Below are 25,547 nucleotides of genomic sequence, written 5' to 3'. Positions count from 1 at the left end.
TTGCCCTCATGGCTCAGGAGGGAGAGAGCAGAGACAAAGATGTCTCCTCTCTCTCGGACAGTCGAAGAAGAGAAGAGGGAAAGGGCAGAAGGAGGAGGGGCAGATAAGCTTCCTTAACACTATCAGTCTAACAACAGAAGGAAGTCAGTCAGAGCATCACAGGTAAAAGGTAAACAAAGCCTATCCATCTGGAGGACCCTAGCTCTATCTCCCTTCTGGAGCACAAATAAAAGAACAAAGCAGGAGTTCCTCTTGCCCCACTTCCAACATGCACAACATAGGAAGCGGACCTTCAGTGTAGTGACACCTATCTTTTGGAATTCCCTTAAATATTAGTCAGGCACCATCTCTGTTGTCTTTTTGGCGCCTACTGAAGACCTTCCTCTTTCAACAAGCCTTTTAAGTAGAGACATCCCAGTCGGCATTTGTTTTGGAATTGCTTTCTAAGATGTTTTAAAAGATGTTTTTAAGTTGTTTTATTTTTAAAAAAGTTTTTAAGATGTTTTAAGATGTTTTTAGTGTTTTGTTCTTTATTTGCCACCCTGGGCTCCTTCTGGGAGGAAGGGCAGGATAGAAGGGCAGGATATTTATCAGACCGTATCTCCCTGTATGAGCCTGCCCGGGCCCTGAGATCCTCAGGAGAGGCCCTTCTCTCAATTCCCACATCTTCTCAAGTACGACAAGTGGGGACGCGTGAGAGGGCCTTCTCGGTGGCTGCCCCTAGGCTTTGGAATTCCCTTCCTAGGGAGGTAAGAATGACTCCCTCTTTGCAGTCCTTCTTCCGACAAGCAAAGACCTTCTTATTCCAACAAGCCTTTGGAATTGAAGGCTGTTAAGGATAGGGTGTGAAGGGTGCTGCATTGCTAATGTCTATTATATTATTTTTAAACTAGTTTTGAACTCTTTTAGCTACATGTATGTATGGTTTTAATATTGGAAATAGTTAATCTTATTTTAATGTAGACTTTGTATGTTTTTAATTATATGTATTTTTTATCTGGAAGCCGCCATGAGTTCCAGTTTTGGAAAAATGGCGGGGTATAAATAAAGACAATAATAATAATAATAAGTTCAATCAGTTAATCAATCAATCAATCAAAGTGGGAACAGTGCAGTTGTGCTCACTCAGGACCTGCTTTTGGGCTTCTCTGAGGTTTTGGACTTTTGGGCTTCCCTGACTGGCCACTATGAGAACCGAATGCTGGACTCGGTGGGCCACTGGCCTGGTCTAGCAGGGCTCTACTTGTGCCCAGTTGTTGGGCCTTTGGTCTGATCCAGCAGCCAAGCTCTTCTTGTGTTCTTAGCAGCAGCAGTAGCAATAGTTAAAGATGTTAGTCTTTAAAGTGCAACAAGATTTGTGGTGTTTGCCGCAACAGACTAACCTAGCTGGTCCTCTGGTAGTAAAAGTGTAGTACCACACAAACCTGATGAACCCTAGAAGAATTGTTTTTTGTCTGGTGTTTAAAGGCCAAAAAGATGGAGTGAGACAGATCTTCTTAGGAAGGGAGCTCCATAGTTTTAGCAACACCCTCATGATGGTAGAGAGGCATGGAGCAGTGCCTCTAGGCGGGTCTTTTATGTATGAGGAGGTTTACTTTCCATGTCATGGAGAAACACTGTTCTGCCCTGTTCTCTACTAGCCTTTTAAGGGTGCTGGGCACTTAGCCTTCAAGTAAGTGATCTTGCTTAATATCCTTGTATACAGAGAAACCCAAACAGAAACCTGTCTCCTCTGTAAGCCGATATAATTCAGCAGTGGACAGCCTGAGGCTGATAGCAGTTGTGGTCCAAAACACCTGGAACACACCAGTTTGGGGAAGGCTGCTACTATGCAAAAGGCCTGTGGATTGTATGACCAGATGTTTTGGATTATGCTTCTGGACAGTAAAAAGGCTCTATTTAATGGCAAACATACAAGTTTTGTTACAGTGACTAACTGGTATGCACACTTATCTAGCAAATAATAGGCATTAGAAAGTGGATTTAAACCAGTGATTAAATTGACCCCTTTTCTTAGTGATTTAAACCAGTGATTTAGATCACCATACAATTTAAATCAACCCACCTTGTTAATAAATAGCTTGTTCATATGGGAAGATGAGAACTTGGTATCTGTGACCAGACACTTTGAATGCCACTAAAGGTTTGTTTCCTGCAGATGGCTCAACCTCTGCTGTATATTAATGTGCTGTAATCTTGGGTTAGCCTTCACCAACCTGGTGCCTTCCAGATATTTTGGACTACTGGCTGGGACTGATGGAAGCCATAGTCCAAGTCATTTGGAGAGCAATAGGTTGGGAAAGGCTGTTCCAGCTGTTCAGAGTTGCTTTTCAATCTGGTAGAGTGATAGAGTTCCCTGTTATGGTTTGCAGGACAGAAATCTTGTAAACGTTGGATGTGATTTTGTCTTGCAACACTGCACCCCTCTGAACCATTGAGGTGAGTCATGTGTAAGTTTACGTGGAGCCAGTCTTTGCTGTGGAAGCCAGGCGAGCCGACCTCATGTACTCGGGTGGTAAATGCATGTGGGTTTTTGAAGCATCGACTCTGGGATTGTGCAAAATGTGCAAAACGGATCCAGTTTTATCGAATCAATGCAAATGCCAGGAGTCATAATTTATACAGCAACATTTTGGCAGGAGGGAACAAAATCCGTTCTGCACCAGCCTTCTCTGATGGTTCAGATTTCTCTTAATTCTGGTTCCTGGTCAACTGGAAGGGCTTGGGAAAGCTAGCCCATTTAATTCAGTTGTGTTGCTGATGGGTGGGTTTGAAACTGATCTCCATTGAGATCAATAGTAGCTTATGTAGCCTCTGTACAGGGTGCTGACAGAGACTCTTGGCCAGGGGTGGTGTTTGTTAGGAGGTGGCCCAGGGGGCCGAGCAACCGGACCCCGGATCTCCTGTCCCTTCCTCCCTTTTTAAACACTTTGTTTTTTACTTTGCTAACAGGGCAGCTGGGCACACTGCAAAGTGCTGTGCTGGTAAGACCCCAGCTACTGGCCACCTAAATTTGTGGAGGGCCCATTTCACATGCCCACACACGTAGGGTTGTATTCAACTAAGTCCTAGACCCATTAACAATTGAACCAAAGTAAGTCATGTTATTAGCTTCAGTGGGTCTACTGTGAGTAGAACTAGCATTGAATACCACCTATAATATGATTACATCTGTTTTTAAATTTGTTTAATGTTTTACTATGTTTATTGTTTTTAGATGCTTTTAATTGTTTTTGAATATTTTTGATTTAATATTTGCATGCTGCTTTTCCAACAACAATGTTGAGTTCAAAGTGGTTCACAGCGCCAGTTGATATAACTCTCTCTGTTTTTATTTTATTTTTAATTGTATTGTGTCACTGATGTGTTTGCTACCCTGGATTCCTTTGGGAGAAAGGGCAATATATAAATAAAATAATAAAGTGTACTAGGTCGAGAAAACCCTGTTGACTCTCCATAGCTCAGAGTTAGCCCAGACAGCAAGAGCTGGAGTTTTCTTCCCCCTCCTTCTCAAAGTAGGCCTGAATTTGTAGGGATACATATATATTAGCATATGCAAATTAGCCTCATGAGCCTAACGTCCTTGCTCTAGATCCCTCTTTCTCAGCAGACATCTTGCCGTGTGCATTATGCCAGTTCTCTTACTGTGTGCCCTTTTGAAAGCCCCGATGATCATGTTCCTTGGAGAGAAGCCTGGTGGCTGGGGGGCATCAGCAGCTGCTTGTGTGGAAGTTCCTGAGGGTTGTGCAGATCAGGGAGTGCACAGGGGGGGGAAATTGTTTCTTTTCCTTGTTGAGAAAGATCTGTCGATTCTTGGCTAAAAAGGTTCATTCTCAGGTTGAACCCTGGATGCTTTGGAGCTGAGGCTGGGTCAGTTTAGGGAAGGTGCCCCCCCAATAAGCTTCACTGGAGGGTCTGGGGTGGGTGTATTCTTTTGAACAATTGGGATGGGGTTACGGGAGGCAAAATCTCCCCAAATCAGCTGGAGTTCTGCCCACTTTTTGGCTTCTCTCTGGTCCTCTACCAGCCCTTCATGCCCCATCATCAGTTAACCAGGAGAGTCCTTCCCCCCCAACTGGCTTTTGGGGGGTACAGATCACTGCAGAGGGGAGGAAGGAAAGTGAAATTTTTTTTTTGGTTAACTTAGGATCCAATCCTTTCTGTTTGAAGATCCTGGGTAGCAGAGCTGGAAAGGCCTTTACCTGAGACCCTTGGGAGCTGCTGCTGCCAGCCATGGAGTGAATTGGCCCTTACTCAGTATCCTTACTTCCTTTACCTGTGCAAAGGTGCAGTCTCTCTCTTCCCACCTCCATGCCTGATTTAAAGGAATTCACTGTGACAGAAAGGGAGAATTTCTCTCCTATGCTTGGGGGGGCGGGGTCTATTCTCTGGATGCAGTTCTGTGCCTCTGAAATATACATGACATGGGGACAGGGGTCATTGAGTGATCCTGTTTCCGAATAAACTCAGAGCCACCAAGTTGTGATCAGAGCACATGCACTTGCACGTAGCATTGCATGCAAATGCTGTACACTTGCTCACTCAATCAAAATAACGTGTAATGTAATCATGGGATGTCTTTTCCTTATATGGCTGGCAGTGGTGGTGACACACCTTACCTTGCTTAAAATCTAGTAAGGCCACCAGGGGCCAAATAAAATTGCCTTGGGGGCTTGTTGGACATCAGCTGGTCTTTCTTAAGCTATTGTGCCGAAAGCCCTGATATTTCCCTCTCTGCGTTTCCTGATTTTACCTTGAAGGCAACTCTACCTTTTCTCCAAGTGTTCTCTTGTGCTGGTTTGGGTGGTGAACTTCTCTTCCTCCAGAAACTTCACCTTTCTGTCTGTTCAGACTGTGACCCCTCCTGCAATCTAGCCAAATCCTAGGAGGTTCCAGTTTGTTGGAAGGTTAGAGCACCAGTTGGTGCGGAAATCTTCAAAACCCAAACAATTTCCCTCTTAAATCCAGTTTACTATTCTGCAAATGACGTTAATCAGAGTAACAGGATACGGAAAAAAAGGGAGCCTGGATTTATAGCGTGGCACTGCCTGGGAAAACTGGGAGCTCCCTCTCCAACGGTTTCAAAACGTGTCTGTGAACTTCTGTCCTGATTTCTTGGTAAGGAAGTGTTGCATTCTTGAACCTTGTGCAATTGTAATGTCTTTTGGCTTTCACCAAGAATAGTGTCAGCGCAATAGCGAACAAATCCTCTTTTAGGAGACTAGATCTTGCTCTTGTGCAGGCTGCTGTTCTTAAAATTCCTGTTCAGAATCCAGTGTCAGCAATTGGAGCCCTGTGAAAGTCTGGAAATAAATAAGTCCCAATTTCCATAACCAGAATATGTGGGGCAAAAGGAGATTGTGCCAGTTTTCTTGTTGGTTCATTATTCTGACTATAACTTCCAATTTTCATTGTCATTTACTGTTTCCGTAGCACAGTCTTCCCCAGTCTGGTGCCCTTCAGATGTCTGGGAGTACAGCTCCCATCAGCCTCAGGCAGCACGGCTGTGTTTGCTGGGGCTGACAGGAATGGGGTGTGAGTATAGAGTTTTCAAAGGCTAATTTTTGTGGAAACGTAGGCCTCATCTGCACTATGCATTTAAAGCAGTATCATACCACTTTAAATAGTTATGGTTTTCCCCAACCTTTCCCAGGATGGTTTAACAATCAATATCACTTGCCAGGGAGCTCTGGGAGGGGTCTTATAACATCTCTCAGCACCCTTAAGTCTCAGACTGCAGTTCCCAGGATTCTTTGGGGGAAGCCACGACTGCTTAAAGTGCTATTACACTTCTTTCACTGTCTAGTGCCGATGGGGCCTTGGTTCTCATTGATACGATGCGCCTGTGCCTGGGCTGAGCCACTTCAGATTGTAAGCAGAGGCTCACATGATTGGATTGAATTGACAGTGCCCTGGTATCTTTGTTGTTCGAACTGCCTTTTGCCTTCTTTCTCTGGAGATCTTTTAAGAGGTTCCTGTAGGCTTCCCCCCCCCCCAGTCCAAATAAAGCAAAGTAGTATTGTGGACAATGTTTTCCCTTCTTTCTTTGCTTCCATTCTGAAGCATCTCAGGCTTTTTATAGAGCAGCGGGTCTGCCCTTTGCTGAAGAGAAAAAGGGGAAATTTTATCTGGTGTCTTGGGGCAAGCGGGTGGAGAATGTGTGACAGCTGGACGTGCTTCTTCAGAGAAGCCGAGAGCCCAGCACTGATGGATGGAGAGCAGCTCACAGGCGGAGGAGGTGGCCAGGGGGTCACAAGCAGGGCGGAACAGGTTCACGGAGAGTCCTGCAAAGCCATTGGCGTGTTGCAGCCCCTGCTTAACAAAGCAGACGTTGCTTTTGTGCTCAGCTGGAGTGCGGGAACTGTTTTGATAAACTTTTGGCCCCCTGCTACTAAATGGCTTTCAGGGCCAAGCCTCAGCTGAGCTGCCAGAATGATGGGCCTTGCATAACTCTCTTGCGCTTGTCTAGCCTGAGCTCTGTGTTATGATCTTCCTTTCTGCATTTGCTCAGGTCACCCAGGTGTCCTCCTGAAGCCGAAGGCACATCTGCAGTCCTCTGCATGGCTACTGGAGGACAACTCCTTTCTTGTATTTTAGTTAATGGTCAATGGCACATGATTGTATGCTCCTTGCTGTGCGTCTTGTTACTTGTCTTGTTCACTTATTTCGGTGTGAGGCAGAAAAGGTGAGGCCTCTTTAAAGTGGTGCCTGCCACTTGCAGTTCTTATTTTATTTATAGAAATGCACAGTAGATAGAAAGGCATTAGTTCTAACTAACTAACTAAGTTGGAGACACAACGCCCAAGCTTGAGAGTTGCCCTCATAGCTTAAGAGAGAGCAGAGACAAAGGTGTCTCCTCTCTCTCGGACAGTCAGAGAAGAGTGGAAAGGGCAGCAGGAGGAGGGGCAGATAAGCTTCCCTGAAGACGTCGCAGTCTAGCGACAGAAGGATGTCAGTCAGAGCATCACAGGTAAAGGTAATGATGCCTATCCAGCTGGAGGACCCTAGCTCTATCTCCTTTCTGGAACATAAACAAAAGAACAAAACAGGAGTTGCTCGTGCCCCACTTCCAACGTTATCAATATTTGTACCATAAAAAATGTGGGGTAAAAATTTTCTTAATTTCTCATATACACAAATGGTGTCTGAACTGGTGGTGACTGACCACCAGGAATGAGATCTTGGGTTGTAATGGATAGCTTGATGACAATATCAAACCAAGTGTATGGCAGCTGTGGAAAAGGCTAATTTCCTGCTATGGATCATTAGGAAAGGAACTGAACATAAAACTGCCGATATCATAATGTGCAAATCTATGGTGCGGCCGCATTTGGAATACTGTGTGCAATTTTGGTTGCTTCACTTAAAGAGGGGTATTGTGGAGTTGGAAAAGGTTCAGAAAAGGAGAGCCAAAATGATCAAGTGGATGGAGTGACTCCTGTATGAGGAAGCTTTTAGTTTAGAGAAAAGGGAACATGACAGAGGTGTATAAAATTATGCATGGTGTGGAGACCGTAGACAGAGGAACGTTTTTCTCCCTTTTATAATACTAGGACTCAAGAACATCGAATGAAGGTAAATGCTGGAAGAGGTTGAAAGATTATGGACAGACCAAAGAAAAACCATCTTGACACATGCCTAGTCTGAGTATGGAATTCACTCCCACAAGAGGCACTGATGGCCACCAAGGGCTTTAAAAGAGGCTTAGACACATTAATTGAGGAGAAGGTTATTAATAGCTTCTAGCCACAATGGCTGTGCTCTGCCTCCAAATGCCACATGCCGGGAATCACAAATGGGGAGAGATCTGTTGCGCTCAGGTCCTGCTTGCATCTGGTTGGCCTCTGTGAGAAGAGAGTCCTGGACTAGGTGCACCTTTGGCCTGGCCCAGCAGGGATCTTTATATGTTCATATCCCCAGTTAATTGTGGCTATAGCTGAACGTCAAAAAGACTAAAGTAATGACAACAGAAGATTTATGTAGCTTTAAAGTTGACAACGAGGACATTGAACTTGTCAAGGATTATCAATACCTCGGCACGGTTCTTAACCCAAATGGAGACAATAGTCAAGAAATCAGAAGAAGTCTGGGACTGGGGAGGGCAGCTGTGAGAGAACTAGAAAAGGTCCTCAAAAGCAAAGATGCATCACTGAACACTAAAGTCAGGATCATTCAGAACATGGTATTTCCAATCTCTATGTATGGATGTGAAAGCTGGATAGTGAAAAAAGCGGGTAAGAGAAAAATCAACTCATCTGAAATGTGGTGCTGGAGGAGAGCTTTGCACACACCATGGACTGCGAAAAAGACAAATAATTGGGTGTTAGAACAAATTAAACCAGAACTGTCACTAGAAGCTAAAATTATGAAACTGAGGTTATCATACTTTGGACACATCATGAGAAGACAGGATTCCCTAGAAAAGACAATAATGCTGGGAAAAACAGAAGGGAGTAGAAAAAGAGGAAGGCCAAACAAGAGATGGGTTGATTCCATCAAGGAAGCCACAGACCTGAACTTACAAGATCTGAACAGGGTGGTTCACGACAGATGCTGTTGGAGGTCACTGATTCACAGGGTCACCATAAGTCATAATGGACTTGAAGGCACATAACAACAACAACAAGGCACATGGCTTGCTGGGGACTGTAGTTTACCCCTGCACAGAACTACAATTCCCAGCACCCTTCACAAGCTACAGTTCCCAGGATTTGGGGGGGGGGAAGCCACATGCTTTCAATGTGTAATTTTACATAGAATGAAGGGTGGTATAAAAATGTCAAATCAGTGCATGTCAATCACTTGATGACTGCAACCTCTGTTGATGAGCTGCATGTGTGAATAAGAACATAAGAAGAGCCTTTTTGCATCAGGCCAGTGGCCCATCCAGTCCATCACCCTGTTCCCACAGTGGCCAACCAGGTGCCTGGGGGAAGCCCACAGGCAGGACCCGTGTACAAGAGCACTCTCACCTCCTGCAGTTTCCAGCAACTGGTGTTCAGAAGCATCCTGCCTCTGACAGTAGAGGCAGAGCAGAGCCATCATGACTAGTGAGCGGATAACAAACTACAGTTCATTTTTCTTGTTAAATTGTTTTGTTTATGTTCGCCTCCCTGGGCTCCTTCGGGAGGAAGGGCGGGATGTAAATCCAGCAAATAATACAGAAGGAGCTTTCATATCACTTTGTGTGTCCTCGTTTTCTAACAGTGTCAGTTCTCACATTGAACTGCCAGTCATCCAGTCTGGAGAAATGATGTGATATATATGCATGTCTGAACCAGACTGTAATGTTGCTGCAAGCACAGCTTAAAATGATCATATAAGAACTTTGCTGGGTCAGATCAAGCGTTTGTCTGGTCCAGGATCCTGTTCCCACCGGTGGCTTCTGGACAGCCCCTCCTCTCAGTGCTTGTCCCTCATGTCTGGAATTTGGAGATATACTGTCTATGAACATGGATGCTCCACATAGTCATCTTAACTAATAGCCCTTGATACATACATTATTCCTCCATGAACTTGTTTAATCCCCTTTTAAAACCATCCAGGCCAGAGGCCATCACCACATGAGCTGGAGCAGAGATGGAATTTATTGAGAACGTCTCATCTGTGTCTGTGAGTTTGGCTAAGCCTGGGTAACATTTGCCTCGCCTCCATGACTGCTTCCTATCAAAACAGCACTACCAACAGCTGTCTTTATTTTCTTACAAAAACTGTGCTTGACAGGGTTTTTTAAGCAGGCCATTCGATCTCTTGAGTTATTTTGATAAAAGAAAGAGAGTCACTTTTGATCTGTCAAACAGAGTCTGTGTGCCTGTTGCGATCCACGTGCAAGACCGTGTCACCCGCGTTTACTGTTTGGCCTGGTTTGTGCAGCTTGATGTAGCAGCCTTGCTTCATCCCACACACAAGAGCAGGTGTGGGATTTTGACCTGGCAACTTTTTCTTCATATGCTGCATATGATTGAAGCAATTAGCAAGGTAGAAGTTTAAAAAATGTTACACTGGGCCTCTTTCATGTTCCTTGCAAAGTATTTACCTGAGCATTAGAAGCTACCTTATAAGATGTTTCTGGTTCATTGAACCTAGTATTCTCTGCTTTGACTTGCAATGGCTCTTCCAGCTGTCAGGCAGAGGTCTTGCTATGTAAGATGCCATATGTGTGTGTGCGCGTTGAACCTGGCATCTTCTGCAAGCCAAGTGTGACCTCTGCCTTGGAGCTGTGGGATTCTTTAGGAGCTGTGTGCCTATCCGGACATGTGCCACACAAACAAGAAGGTGTTTTTGAAGTGTAATCGGCATGCACCCAGGAATTGCTCTAAGGCTATATACACACCATACTCTTAAAGCACATGACGTCCCTCAAACAATCCTGCGAATGGTAGTTTGTTAAGGGTGATGGGAACTGTACCTCTGTGAGGGGTAAGGTATAGTTCCCAGGATTCTTTGGGGGGAGCCATGTGTTTTAATTTTTTGTTTTGTATGAAGCCTAAGAACTGAGGACCAGGCTACATGTTGCATTGACCATGTCCTGGCTGCATCCTTGTGGTGTCTCCCTTTGTAGATACTATATGATTCCTCCTTGTTGCATGGGGATTTTCTTTGACAGTGTCCTCAAACAAGTCTCCACAAGTTTGCCTGCTGTGGGCAAATCCCCCCCCCATGCCTGACTGGCACAACCTCATGTTCGGCCCAGCATGAGAAGCCCCCCTTCCCTTGCTCCAACTCTGGAGAAGGGAAGATGGCTCTCTCATATTGCTCCAGGCTGTGGACCAGAGAGATTCTTGCTTTTGTCCTGCTTTTTCCACCTCTGAAGTTCATCATGATATGAAGATGTGCCCCCCCCCAGCTCTTTCTTCAGTTCTTTTCCTCATTTGGGAGGAAATGTGGAATATATGTTTAATAAAAATAAATAAATGTGCAGAGAGCTTGTGGCAACCACAAGTTATGTCTGACTTGTAAACAAGCCAGAATTTCTGGGCATTGGGTGTGAATTTTAACCTATAAAGCCCTAAATGGCATATAGGACCAAGATACCTAAAAGACCACCTTCATCCATATGAATTTGCCTGGATAGTAAGATCAGCCTCAGAGTCCCTGTTCTGTACCTCCCACCCACCCCGCACCTGCTAAAGTAAGGTGGGTGGAAATTGGCAGCAGGGGCTTTTCAGTTGTAGCACCCCATTTATAGAGCTCCCTTTCTGGAGAGGTTCTCCTGGTGCTGTCTTTATTTTTATGTTCAGCACTGGGTGAAAAAGTTAATTTGCCAGGCCTTCCGATACTATATGTGTGTGAGACTGGATTTTAAAAAAGCAGCTAGAGATCTTAGCTGATGTGCTGCTTTTTATTGTGGCTATTTGATTGGGGTTATGGTTTTATTTACTGTATTGGTTTTATGCAAGCCATTATGTAAGCCTTGTTGGCGGAACAGCAGGGTGTTCTTTTAAATAATAAAAAAGATTAAATAAATAAAATAAGAATTTCCATACAATAAAGGAAGAGTCATGTTGTAACAATGCCAGAGGTCATAACACCGGACTTGCCACAGGAAGTGACTTTGACATAGTTCATGTAACAGAGGGGTGGAGAACCTTTTTCAGACTGAAGGTGGCATTCTTTCATGTGCAGCCTTCTTGGGGGGGCACATACCAATGAGGGCCAAGAGTGGGCGGGGCAATGGATGCAACTCATACCCTCCGTATTGTACGGTACATCCCAGCTATCCAAAAAATCATAGGTCTCTACACCCCCATCTTTGTTGGAAGTGGGACAAGAGCAACTCCTGTTTTGTTCTTTTGTTTATGTTCCAGAAGGGAGATAGAGTTTGGGTCCTCCAGATGGCTAGGCTTGACTAACTCTACCTGTGATGCTCTGATCGACTTCCTTCCGTCAGAGACTGATATGCTTAGGGAAGCTTATCTGCCCCTCCTCCTTCTGCCCTTTCCTCTTCTATTCCTCAACTGTCCGAGAGAGGAGCCACCTTTGTCTCTGCTCTGTCTCTCCTGAGCTATGAGAGCTTTGGCTATGGGGCGGTAAACAAAGGTAATAAATAAATACCCATATCTGGGCGTTGTGCCTCCAACGTAGTTAGTTAGAACTAGGTATGCCTTTCATATCTGCTATGTATTTCTATAAATAAAGTAGCTTTTCTTATTTTACTAAGTCTTAAGTCTCAGTGATCTCAATGCAGGGTAAAAGCTTGCCACTTAGGTAACCGCACACACTGGCACACACGCATCTCAGACCATTGACATTCTCTGCTAACAAATATACACATTTACATAACCGTCTCTTCATCTGCCGTCCTGGCATTATCACGTTTCAAGAGCATATTTGAGCCAGGTGAAGGCACTCTGTGAGAGCACAGAACAGGGCTTGTGAGGGGTGTGGCCTGGGAGAGGCTTGCGGGCTGAAGAGAGAGGCTTTGAGGGCTGTATTTGGCCTCTGTTTGGCTTCCCCACCCCGATGTGTAATGTAGTCAAGCCGTTATCACCAAAGGCAGGAACCCAGGAAGGTGTATTATACTGAGTCAGAGCTTTGGTCCTTCTAGTCCAGTGCTGCCTACACTGGCTGGCAGCATCTCCCTAGAATTTCAGGCAGGAGACATTTGCAGTCCTATCTGGAGATGCAGGGAATTCAACTTTGGACCTTCTGCATGCAAGACAGATGCTCTGCCACTGAGCTATGGTACTTCTCTAAGCAGGTGCCTGCTTTTAGAAAGCAAAAACTAAGTTTTTTGTAGTTGATTTCCTCTCCATCACAGGTCTACAGAGCCTTGGTTGGGAGCTCATCTTTCACAGGGTCCAAATGTTGAGAGTTAATCAAGGGCCAATGGGCCAGGGACAGTAGTTGCACCCAGGTGAGCGAAAACCCATCTTTATGTTTTCTACAAAACCACTTCCCTCCTTGCATTTTTCTCCCTGGTGGGACACATGACCTGAAGCAACCTCTGCTGGGAGAAATAGTTTGGGTGAGGAAAAGTTCCAGTGGTCTCCCCCCACACCTTTAACCCCCCCCCCCATTCATATGGCATTTGGCACAACACAGGTTGGGTTTGCCTGCCATTGTTGCATCTTTTTGCATCTTGAGACGTTTTGGAGTTATTGTAGAAGCCTGAGGCATAAGGCTGTGAGAATGTTTGGGGTGGGGGAGCCCAAGGTTGGCAGTACTGGGCTTGAATGCTCTACTATGTGATACTGGCAGACCTGTTCAGTTTGGGGAGCAAATGGGGCACATGGAGGAAGGATGCTGATTCCTCTCTCTACGCTAACTATTTTGTTTATTATTGAATTTATACCCCACCTTACCTCCAAGGAGCCCAAGGTAGTGTACATGGTTCTTCTCCCCCCCTTCCATTTTATCTTCACAACAACCCAGTGAGGTAGGTTGGGCTGAGAAGCAGTGACTGGCCCAAGGTCATCCAGTGTGCTGAGTGGGGATTTTAACCTTGGTCTCCCAGGTTAAAGTCCAACACTTCACCACACTAGCTTTCTCTGCTTACCTCCCTATAGCCGCTTCCTTAGACTGTGTTTCTTCCAACTGAGTTCACTTCCAATTTCATAGCTTGGCTAAGGAGATAAGTCCTTTTTTGGGGGTAGGGTAGGGTAAGACTCTAAGGAGGCAAGCTGTGATCAGGGTGAGGGTTTAACACCGCTTGGCCATACTTGCTCTTGCTGTAAAAATCAGAACCCCTCAGTTCCTCACTCTACATATTATTGATGCGAGTTTAAGCCAAGGGATTTGCCACTGTGCATGTCTAATTTGGCTCTTTGAACTCCTTGTGTCTGCAGGAAATATCGGGAAACAATGCAGGAGCCTTCCTATCTGGGGACGATGTGTCAAAACCATCTCATTACCTGATAGCAGATTGTTCTAATTTGTTTTATCAGTACTTTGGCGTTTCTCCTGTTTCCTTCCATGCTGTTGCTAGAAAATGTGGAAGTTTTTTTTAAAAAAAAAACATATACTAAGCCCACTTTGTATATAATTAGATTATGATCTAACACTGGGAACAATGAAACTCCATTTGAATGCAAGTGGAAGGAATTCAAAAGGGTCTGACACCTCGTTATGGACTAGCCGTAATAGGTTGTGCATGGAAGTGTTTTGAAGGGGAAAGTTACCGAACAACGGGAGGCTTTGTCTTCTTAAAATAAATAAATAATTCAAGTACTTCTGCGCCAAATTGTGCTTAAGAATCGAAAGGAACAATTTAGTGCTGTGAGCCGGTGCTGCTCTTGGTAGGGTGTCACCTGGGAACCGTGCAGCCGTTTAACGATGCTCTTGCATGGTTCCTCTCGCCCTGGGAGATCTGGGTCAAAGACATAAATAACTGCAATGCAAACAAAGGTGAAAGTTTGTCGGCAGGCGAAAACGCTTAAGTTGCAAGGCTGAGTACGGGCCCAGAACTGCTCTCTTTTCTTCTCTCCAGCTTTGCTCGGCTTCTCTCTTGTCGCTGCAGCTCTGTGCCAAGATTGACCTTCTGTCATTTGGGTTGCCTTCCTTTCTTAATTAGCAACCCAGTGGAGGTGTGGTTGCTCTGAGGCAGAGCACGTGTCTTGCATGTGAAAACACGCCAGGTTGAATCTATGGCATCTCCACTTAATGGGTCTTGAGTAGCAGGGCTGGCAAAGACCTCATAAGGACCTGAGGAGAGTGATTGTTGATCAGAGTTGAGAGCATGGATTAGATCAGGATGGCCATCCAGATATTGTTGAACTATAGCTCTCATCATCCCCAGCTAACCTGGCCAATGGTCAGAGATGGGGAGTCCAGGAACATTTTGGGGGGCAGAGGTTAGTCACCCCTGGACTGGATGGATGAATGTTCTGACTTGATATGAGGCAGTTTATTATTTTATTTTGGTTTGAAATGGACTGCCTTCAAGTCGATGCCAACTTATGGCGACCCTATGAATAGGGTTTTCATGGTAAGCAGTATTCAGAGGGGGTTTACCATTGCCTTCCTCTATTTTGGTTTAGCTTGTTGTTAAAGAGGCACTATGAAGTTGTTGCTGGTTAGGAGGCTAATCCCAGGCGGAAGATGGAGAGTTCTCTATGTTTGCCTTGTTAGGTAAATTTCCACAATCTAAGAACATGCAGTTTGATTGTCTGAGAGTGCGAAAACAAAGATCAGTCGATCCACACAATCAATACCTTGTTCCCTCCTGGAAGCATGGGATTGAAAAGATTGGGGGTGGGAAGAATAAGGTCAAGATTTGATTTAAGGCATATTCTGAAGGAGATTCCCAGGAAATAAAAAAGACACCCCTGTGTTGGAGATGTGATACATCTGGAAACTTTCCTCTCTGGGGATATGGGAGCATGGATATCTTGTAACTTCTGCTGTCAGAACCAAAGTTAGCTCTATCCTTTGGGCTTATTAATGCGATATAACTTTATAAGATTGGCCTGCCTGGACATGATCCTGCAGGTACCAGAAGAAGTCTGTGTTTTAAAGAAAAGCCGTTTCAAGAGGTGGGGGGTGGGGAGGGAAGGAAGTGTGAAACTTCTCTATGATGAGAAGGATTTCATGAAACTGTTTCTAGCAGATTTTCCAAACTGTTTGGTAGCTGGAGGGGGGGCGTTGAATATATATTTTTTCCAGTATGTTTCTAGGTCATTGCCACCCCAACACCAAGAAGGTGAAACAGGAGGGGATACTCATAAGCTGTTTAGTTTTGGGTCATTCCATACAGAACAGAATTCCTGAACAGGATATTTTACCCTGCAGGGTAGGGGTGGGTGCCTCTTGGCCTGAGGGCTTCATGCAGCCAGCAACCAAATTTCATCCCACTCTCTGTGGTCCCCTCCCACCAGTCAGCTGTTCACTGGGGAGCAGCTGAGAGAGAAAAGGCCTTTGATGGGGCACGAAGTGTGCAATTGCAGCTCCTTCCCCCCTTGCAAGAAGGTTGACGCAGAAGGAGAAATGTCTTGGCAGAGAAGTCATTTTGCAGTTTTCCAATTGCAGTTTCATTCTGAAGTTGGTGGCTTTGAATAGTTGTAAGGGAAGGTTTGCAGTGTAGCTGTGCTATTGTGATTTGCATTCTTCTGCTGGGATTACCGAGTTCTTTTTGCCTTTTCCACGGTCAAGAAAAATAAATTGGGCTGAAGAGCCTTTAAATAAAACCTTGAAACAAAAAAGTCGGTGGAGAAAATGGAAGGTTAGTAACTTGAACTGAGTTACTAAGAGTTAAATTTATGCCACTGTTTCCATGGGAAATAGCTATGTGTGTGTGTAAGATTGTGTGTGTGTGTCTGGCCCTGTCCACTACTGGAATGTAGACCCCCTACAACTTTGCACCAGCGCAATGCTCCCTTATCCTGAAAAAGGTTCCTCGCTCCTGATGTAGGAAATAACATCCAATGACGCATGTAGAAAGTCAGCTGAAAGTATTCACCCTAGGAAGCTGCTGTTTAGTGGTGGTTTCCTAGCACGAGTTCATGGAAATACATGATCATCGCCAGTTTATTTGCATGCCACTTTCCCACAAAACGGTGCCCAAAGTGGCTTGCAACGTATCAAATTAGCAAGACTTGATCACCCCCATTGACAATCTTTGTGAAGTTTGCAGGCTGCTGTTTATAAACTTGTTCATGCTTTTCATTTAATTTATGAATAATCTATGAAATATCATGAGACAGTTTCACCATAAGAACATATATAAAACAATTTCATATATAAGGACAATTTCAAATCCAATACAGATACAGAGTGGGATAAGAAAAACTCCATATAAAAGGTTTGCTGGAAAAGGAAGGTCTTCAGCAGGTGCTGAAAACACAATACTGTTCTTAGATCAGGACGGGCTAACCTGTTTTAGCCCTTGGCCAACCCTCCCCCCGGGGGCCATGGGGCATGGTGGCTCCAATGTCAGTGGGGCACTGAATCTGCTTTGGCTGAAGCACCAATTCCAGCACAGACGCAGACTGGGATAGGTCTCAACTTAAAAGCCTTGTTGAAAGAGGAAAGTCTTCAAAAGGCGCCGAAAAGATAACAGAGACGGTGCCTGCCTAATATTCAAAGGGAGGGAATTCCACAGGGTAGGTGCTGCCACACTAAAGGTCCGTGTCCTATATTGTGCAGAACGGACCCCCTGATAAGATGGTATGTGCAGGAGGCCCTCACCTGCAGAGCGCAGTGATCGACTGGGTATATAAGGGATGAGACGGTCTTTCGGGTATCCTGGTCCCAAGCTGTATAGGGCTTTGTACACCAAAACTAGAACCTTGAACTTGGCCTATTATAAAGAGAGGCTCTAGGATAACAGCAAGAGACCTTCTCTTGCTTTCTTGTCTCTGTGTTGCATCATTACGTTTTGATTCTTCTAGTTGCAGACAAGCAAGGCTTGGTGAGGCCCAGAAACAACTCTGAATCGGCCAGAGTCCCCCCAAATGCGGAAAGGAGGCGACAGCTCTCTGAATCACATGCAGACACCATGAGCAACTCTGACTGCAGGATGAGCCTCCGACAGCTGGGAACCCCCAGAGGTATGAAGAGGGAGGCTGCGTGATTGAAAAGCAAAGCACGTTTTCAGAAGGCATGCTCTGACACCCATAGAAGTTGAGCTGCAGTAAAGTCAGCTCCGCTATGGGGTTGGCCTGGATGATCCATTGTGCCCCCTTTCTAACTCTCGTTTTGTGATTCTGCTTTTTCATTCAAGTAACTCAGATCAGGATAACAAAGCTCTAGGCATCTTCAGGAATCCATAACCAGACATCACGAAAACCTAGGTTCTGGTCCACCCAGGCAGCCAACAAGGTTGTAGTCCTCATGGTTGTAGAGGAAATGTGGGAAGTGTCTTGGGAAGAGTTGCAGACCAGAGGAGCTGAGCAGAACACACCTGCCCTGTACATTTCCATTGTCTTCTCTTTCTTACTAATTTCCACGTGTCTCCAACCTTCCCTGCCCTCTTGCTAAAATGTCCAGATTATTCACTATTACAGAGTAAACATATAGTTTGGTGTTTGTCATTTTGAGCAATTACGAAATAGTGACAGATAAACAATGATGAGTTAATAACAATGAGTTATAATTACTATGTTTGGATGATTGTATCTCCTCTTATTCAGCCAAGATATGAACGAGCCTTTTGCCTGTGCACTCAGCCCGGTCGCTCAAAGGCCTGTCTTGTCTAACATCCTGTTTCCCAGGGTGGGCATCCAGATGCTCATGGAAAACCCACAAGCAAGACTTGGGTGCAGGAGCACACTCCTGCTGTTCTCCAGCAACTGGTATTTGGAGACATACTGCCTCTAATTCTGGAGGTAGCATGTAGCGTCATGGCTAGTGGCCATGGGTAGCTTTATCCTCCATGAATTTGCCTCATTTCTTTTGAAAACCGTCTTAAGTTAGTGGCCCATATCGTGTGGTGGCGAATCCCACAATTTAACTATGATTTCCTTTTGTCTTTCCCTTCCCTCCTGCCAGCAAAAAGCACAAGACAAATATGCCAGAATCAAAGATATGGAGAATGAGTGTGAAAGCCACAATTTATAAATACGAAACACTCAGACAATACACAAGTACAAAACTATAAAACACTGATAGATATAAACAAAACGGTGTTTAAGTACAAAACAAATAATGGCAAGTGAAGCTAGACTCCGGAGTATATCAATAATGAGCTCTCCAAGATTGCCAACTCGTTTTGTGCGTTCTCAAACATCTCCTACCATTCAGGTTTGGTGGATGCCTCTGAGTTCTAGTATCACGAGAGAGGGAGAAAAACTTATCTCTGTTCAGCTTCTCCACACCTTGAATGATTTTCTTTCACATCCCCCCTTATTCACCTTTTATCTGAACTAAAAAGCCCCAAATGCTGCAACTTTTCCTCATAGGGGAGTAGCTTCAACCCCTTCAGCATTTTGGTTGCCCTTTTCTGAACCTTTTCCAGCTCTCCAATATCCTTTTTTAGTCGAGATGTCCAGAACTGTACATGGTATTCCAAATGCAGCTGGACTGCAGATTTATAAAACAGCATTATGTTATTGGCAGTTTTATTTTCAACCACTTTCCCAATGATTCCTAATGACAACCCCATGATCCTCCCTTTGTGTCAGCTAGCTAACAAGCAAGGAAGTCTTCAGTTGGCTACAATTTCCTGTTTTGTTCGAACTGGTAAACAATTGTTAATTGAAGACTTCCAGTTTGGCTGCTGCAAAGGAAGGAGAGAAAGACCTTGCTCATCTGAACTTCCGAACTGTCCAGATGAGCAAATAGCAATGAGATGGACAACGGGGAGTAAATAAGAACCAAGCACAAATAACTCATGCCCTGTACTGTAGCTTGGTAATGTTGCTAGGTCAGGAACAGTTGCTTGCACAGTTTGTTCAGTTTTTGTTGGCTGCTCCTGAGGTTCGTTCTTCCTCGCTGGCTGAAGGGTGAACTGTTTCAGAGCTTGGAAAAGTTACTTTTTTGAACTACAACTCCCATCAGCCCAATCCAGTGGCCATGCTGGCTGGGGCTGATGGGAGTTGTAGTTCAAAAAAGTAACTTTTCCAAGCTGTGTTCTTGCTTGCCCGGATAGAGAGGGGTGTGTGAATGTGTATAGAAACTAGCCCATTGTCCGACGACCCTGAGGTACAAAAATCTAAATAACATCCCCTTCCTGTAGGTAACAAGAGACTCAGTGCATTAGGAAATTCTCCTTTGCAAGCCTTATCGAAATGGGCGGGAGCTGCCTAGACCAGCCTTTCCCAACCAGTGTGCCTCCAGATGTTGTTGGACCACAATTCCCATCTTTCCTGACCATTGGCAAGGCTGGCTGAGGCTGATGGGAGTTGTGGTCCAACAACATCTGGAGGCACACTGGTTGGGAAAGGCTGGCCTAGACCATTGGTGTATTTTAAAAGCATGTGCACTGATGGTCTTTTTGCAGAGCTTGGAAAAGTTACTTTTTTGAACTACAACTCCCATCAGCCCAATCCAGTGGCCATGCTGGCTGGGGCTGATGGGAGTTGTAGTTCAAAAAAAGTAACTTTTCCAGGCTCTGAACTGTCTGCCCTTTTCACTGCCATCTTCTTGACTCCATGGCTTTTCCCTCAGCTGTTCCATGCCTTTCCCTTTCCGCCTCCCGTGTCTCCCTGAGTTCGATGCTCCCCCCTCACTAATCCAGCATTTTATCCTCCTCTCGCAGTAGGCATTGCGTCTGCATCATACAATTTAGCTGCAGCATCCCCCCCTTCCCCCAAAAAACCCTGGGAAGTGTGCACATGGTGTCAACCCAAACCATGGTTTGGGGTTCCAGATGTACAACATACAAACTCCAGAGTGCAATAAAAATGTTTTATTGTCTACATTGTGTTAATATGCTTCAAAATGCCATGAGATTATTTATTATTACTATTTATAAAAATATTTGTTTGCCAGTATTTCGTTAAAAACATCAAAGCAGTTTACAACATGATTAAAACAACCATAGTTTTTCTTTAAAAAAAATTAAAAATAACTATAAAAACAAAGGTCAGTTGTTGCAAAAAAAGCATCTTAATTGCCTGCATAAGCCTGTCGAAACAGAAGGGCTTTCAGCAGGCGCTTAAAAGTTGAAACAGAAGGCACTTGCTGAATCTCTGTTGACAAGGAGCAGAATAAAAATCCTTAGATGCTGCATCTGTGCTTTTGTTTTCTGTTCGGTCAGCATCATAAGCTTACTCTGTCTCCATAGTACACCTGCCTCTGGAGGCAGAGCAGTGGCTATATCAATTAGTTAGCAGAAATGCATGGTTTGCCAAACTTCTTCAGCCAACAGTTTCTGATTCTGGGCTGTTGGCAGATCAAGCAGCCATGGTTTTATATGATGTCTGAACTGAGCCATTGGTCTCTGTAAAGTCTTAAAACAAACAGTTCTGTTGTGTATGGTAAAGCAGCGATTTGGCTTTTTTCAGGAGGTCCCCACACTACCTGCTCAACCCCTGGCGACAGAAAGAATCGGAGTAAGCAGACTCGGGGGCGGAAGAAAGTGTTTGAAGCCTACATATCAAAGGAGGATGTCTCAGCAGGACTGAAAAGGAAAACGCTTATCCAGGTGCTTTGATCATACAGTGTACAATTGTCTGCAAAAACAGCAGGTGTTCCCATTGTTGCTGTGGATTTATATTTGGGGATGCTATGATGGAGGCCACCCTTCTGTCTCCCTTTCCAGTGCTTGTTTGCCTACATATCTCTTAGGTAGGGCTGTAATCATTAGCAGACTGAACTGGTAGATGGGCATGTTTAGCAATGGATTGGATTGAAGAGTAGTTTTTTAAAATATATGTATAACTGTTACAGGCAGAAGAGGGGCAATGTTCATTTTCTTCATTGAGGATTGAATGGTTTCGTATTGCAGGAAGGCAGGATTTTCTTGCCTAACCTCTAACCTGAATATCTAAGTTGGTGGGCTTCAAACGTCAGGAGTCCCCACTGTGTCACACCTTCCCACACTCTGCACAACCTTTAAAGCCATTTTGAAGACTAGGAACCAGTCCAGGCTGCTTCCCTTTTATTCTGTCTGAATTAGAAGCCAGGTATGAAGGACAGAAGTCTGGGGTGAGATTCATCAGAGCAGAGGTAGTGGTGAATTTAGGTGGGATTGATATTGTTGACAGAAAAACTGCTATGCAATCCTGCTTGTTAGGGGGGATTTATCCTTCTATCCCATTTGTGTTTGGCATCCCTGGTCTGACTTGTAAGAGCAGCTCATCGACATAATACAGGGACTAAGGAGGCTGCGGGATCTCCTTCCTTTGAGATTTTTCCCCCAAAGAGGCATCTGTCAGGGGATGCTTGAGGCATAGATTATCCACTCTTTGGAGGTTGACTTAAATGACCTAGTGGATCCCGTCCAGCTCTGCAGTCATGGTCATGGTTTTTGAAGGAGAAAGTCAGAATATAGTGACTTAGGCCCTACACTGCACCTCCCAAACCTTCTCAAAAGTACTGACACCCCAGGTCAGGTGTGAAGATAACCTGACCTAAACAATTGAAAGAACTCCAGTACACCTCCTTTTCTCCCCTGAATGATGACTGTCTCTTCCTGTTGTTGTTGTTGTTATGTGCCTTCAAGTTGATTACGACTTATGGCGACCGTATGAATCAGCGACCTCCAATAGCATCTGTCATGAACCACCCTGTTCAGATCTTGTAAGTTCAGGTCTGTGGCTTCCTTTATGGAATCAAGGCATCTCTTGTTTGGCCTTCCTCTTTTTCTACTCCCTGCTGTTTTCCCCAGCATTATCGTCTTTTCTAGTGAATCACGTCTTCTCATGATGTGTCCAAAATATAACCTCAGTTTCATCATTTTAGCTTCTAGTGACAGTTCTGATTTAATTTGTTCTTTGTTGTTGTTATGTGCCTTCAAGTCCATTACGACTTATGATGACCCCATGAATCAGTGACCTCCAAGAGCATCTGTCGTGAGCCACCCTGTTCAGATCTTGTAAGTTCAGGTCTGTGGCTTCCTTTATGGAATCAATCCATCTCTTCTTTGGCCTTCCTCTTTTTCTACTCCCTTCTGTTTTTCCCAGCATTATCGTCTTTTCTAGTGAATCACGTCTTCTCATGATGTGTTCAAAGTATGATAACCCCAGTTTCATCATTTTAGCTTTTACTGATAATTCTGGTTTAATTTCTTCTAACACCCAATTATTTGTCTTTTTCGCAGTGCATGGTACGCACAAGTGAGTTGATTTTTCTCTTATCCGCTTTTTTCACTGTCCAACTTTCACATCCATACATAGAGATCAGGTCTGAATGATCCTGACTTTAATGTTCAGCAATACATCTTTGCATTTAAGGACCTTTTCTAGTTCTGTCATAGCTGCCCTCCCCAGTCCTAGCCCTCTTCTGATTTCTTGACTGTTGTCTCCATTTTGGTTAATGACTTGACGAGGTCAGTGTCCTTGTTGTCAACTTTAAAGCTACATAAATCTTCTGTTGTCATTACTTTAGTCTCTTTGACGTTCAGCTATAGCCACAATTAACTGGGGATATGAACATATAAAGATCCCTGCTGGCCAGCCCAAAGGTGCACCTAGTCCAGGACTCTTTTCTCACAGAGGCTATCCAGATGCCCTGCAAGCAGGACCTGAGTGCAACAGAACTCTTCTTCTGTTGTCAATACTTTAGTCTTCTTGACATTCAGCTGTTGTCCTGCTTTTGTGCTTTCCTCTTTAACTTTCATCAGCATTCATTTCAAATCTTCACTGGTTTCTGCTTAGAGTATGGTATTGTCTGCATATCTTAAATTATTGATATTTCTCCCTCCAATTTTCACACCTCTTTCATCTTGGTCCGATCCCGCTTTCCGTATGATATGTTCTGCGTATAGATTAAACAAGTATGGTGATAAAATACACCCCTGTCTCACACCCTTTCTGATTGGGAACCAATCGGTTTCTCCATAATTGCTTTCTCCGGTTTCTCTTCCTACACAATTGAAAAAACAAAAATCTACACCGATAAATATAGCAGTTATTGTTTGTGACTGATTGCAAAGTAATGCGGGTTAAGGATGACATCATGAGATTCTGCAGCCAGAGCTCCGGCCCCTGACACCCATGTGAGAACAGTTGTTCTTTGCAGATGGGGAGAGCGGCTGGTTCCAGATATGATATCACAGCGTGAAATGCACAGCATTGTAAATAGGATTTTCATAGGCACAGATAATAAGGCCCATCTGCTTTTGAAGAGAAATGTGGGGAGTTCTTCTCTTTTTCAGAAGAAAAGTACAGGAGGAAAAAATGATGTGTATATGTATGCATTCTGAGGCAGACTGTCATTGCTTTGGGGTCATTTTCTGATTTGTTGAAGTTTGGGTGGTAATACGCACAAAGTAGATCTTTTTAGGTGCATGCCAGCCATCTATGCAGTGCCAGCAATTCCCGCACAGATTGGCTGTAGTCATATGGCTATCTTGGGAATTTTAGCCTTGCTATTTGGAGATGGGGTTTTTCATTAGATCTGCTCACTGCAAAGTTTTTAAATGTTGAGAACTAGGATTGAATGATGGGGTGAAAGAAAAGTTCCTTTCAGATGTTCTTTCTCTTTCCCAAGCTGCTGTTTACCTCTGGTGGGTAGCTGAAAGTGGAGTCCACTAGGAACCTCTCTTGCTGCACAAGCCCCTGCCAAATCTGGCTCCTGTGCAGCTGAAGGTGGGGTGAGGCAAAGGTGGCCTGTAGCCAGCAAGAGGAAGTCTCTGAGCAACCTGACCTAGGAACTTCTGGGAGTTCCTCCTGACCTCTCCTGGCCTATTGGTGTAAGGAGCCTTCTTTGGCGATTTGGCTCAAGAACACAAGAGCCCTCTAGGATCAGATCAACGGCCCATCTAGTGTAGCGTCCTGTTTTTACATTGGCCAACCAGATGCTCCGGAAAGCCCACAAACAGCACAACAGTGCTCTCCCCACTTGGCTTCCAAGAGACTGGTATTTAGAGGCATACTAGTGTAGGCCACAGGCTGAGTTCAAGACCCACTGTGTGTTCAAGTCTCGATAGATCCATTGAAATGAAATGTGTGTTCTTGCACTAATCCCATTTGTTTCAGTAGGGCTTGTGTAACAGGAGTTTCCAATACTTGGCCACAGGAACCAAAAGTTCCTGCCCTGCATATCTGCTCTGTTTTCCACATATGAGCAAAGAATCTTATATAGGTAATATCCAAAAGGTATTTCAAACCTCAAATGGTTTGAAACATGCCTGTTAAGTAACTTTTATTAGTGTAATGTAAAACAAAGCGTGTTTTCTATAGAAGTATCGTCTGACGGATCAGTAATATGTCCACGTGCTAGTGCTGGGTCCCTTGTGTGAAGAAAAAGTCTTAGAATTGGCTACTTCCCCCATAAATCAGCATACTTTTCATGTATGATCACCAACATTCTGAGTTTTTCCAGACTGCCAAAACAAACAGACATCACCAACCTGTTACAGTGAATTTATATGGGAATAAAACGTTTCGTTCCATGATTGTTTTCAACTGTAATTGGAATAATTTTCAAAGCTTCATTGAAAACTTCCACATTAAAGCTTTGTTTAATTCCTCTCATTAAAGCTTGGCTGCAATTTTAAATAGTGACATGCATGCAAAGGCTACGTTTTATACACACTGAGGTACAGTTTTTCACTGAAGGCACTCAAACTACCTTTTGCAGAATGTTTTATGACTTTACTTCATTCTAAAAAGTATTCATGATTATATAGGTTTCTTGTAAAACAATTATAGTCAGATCCAAGCAAGAACAGATATTTTATTTTTGAGCATAGGGTCATTTAGATAATAACTTGAACTGTTTGCTTCACTGCAATTCCTTGATTTCCACTTGAATGCAAAAAAGTCCTGTAATTTTGCCAGTTAATCTTGTCATTTAACAGCTACATACTAATCTACATACCACCTCAGGACAGAAAGAAGGGTGTTTCTAAAAAAAAAAAAAAAGTGAAGTGGGGAGACTAATGATCAGATCATTACTCAGCCATAAAGATCACTAGGGAGCCTGAAAAATAATTTTAGCCAAGTTGTTGTTGGGTGGGTGGGTCTTGTCCAGTCTTCCCTTAAGGGGACAGGTCCCCCCCCCAG

General features: G+C 44.2%; 1 protein-coding gene across 1 annotated transcript in view; it reads left to right on the top strand.

Annotated features, from left to right (window-relative positions):
• DIS3L2 (DIS3 like 3'-5' exoribonuclease 2) overlaps positions 1–25,547 on the top strand; it is a 322,655-nt gene that overhangs the window by 9,766 nt on the left and 287,342 nt on the right. Inside the window, 2 exon segments of the mRNA XM_061637537.1 lie at positions 17,328–17,486; positions 20,883–21,022. Coding sequence (XP_061493521.1) covers positions 17,328–17,486; positions 20,883–21,022 — 299 coding nt within the window.

This window comes from Rhineura floridana, chromosome 7, assembly GCF_030035675.1.
Source record: "Rhineura floridana isolate rRhiFlo1 chromosome 7, rRhiFlo1.hap2, whole genome shotgun sequence".
NCBI classification, from domain to species: domain Eukaryota; kingdom Metazoa; phylum Chordata; class Lepidosauria; order Squamata; family Rhineuridae; genus Rhineura; species Rhineura floridana.
Note: the sequence above shows the minus strand (reverse complement) of the source record. Positions and strands in the feature narration are given on the sequence as shown.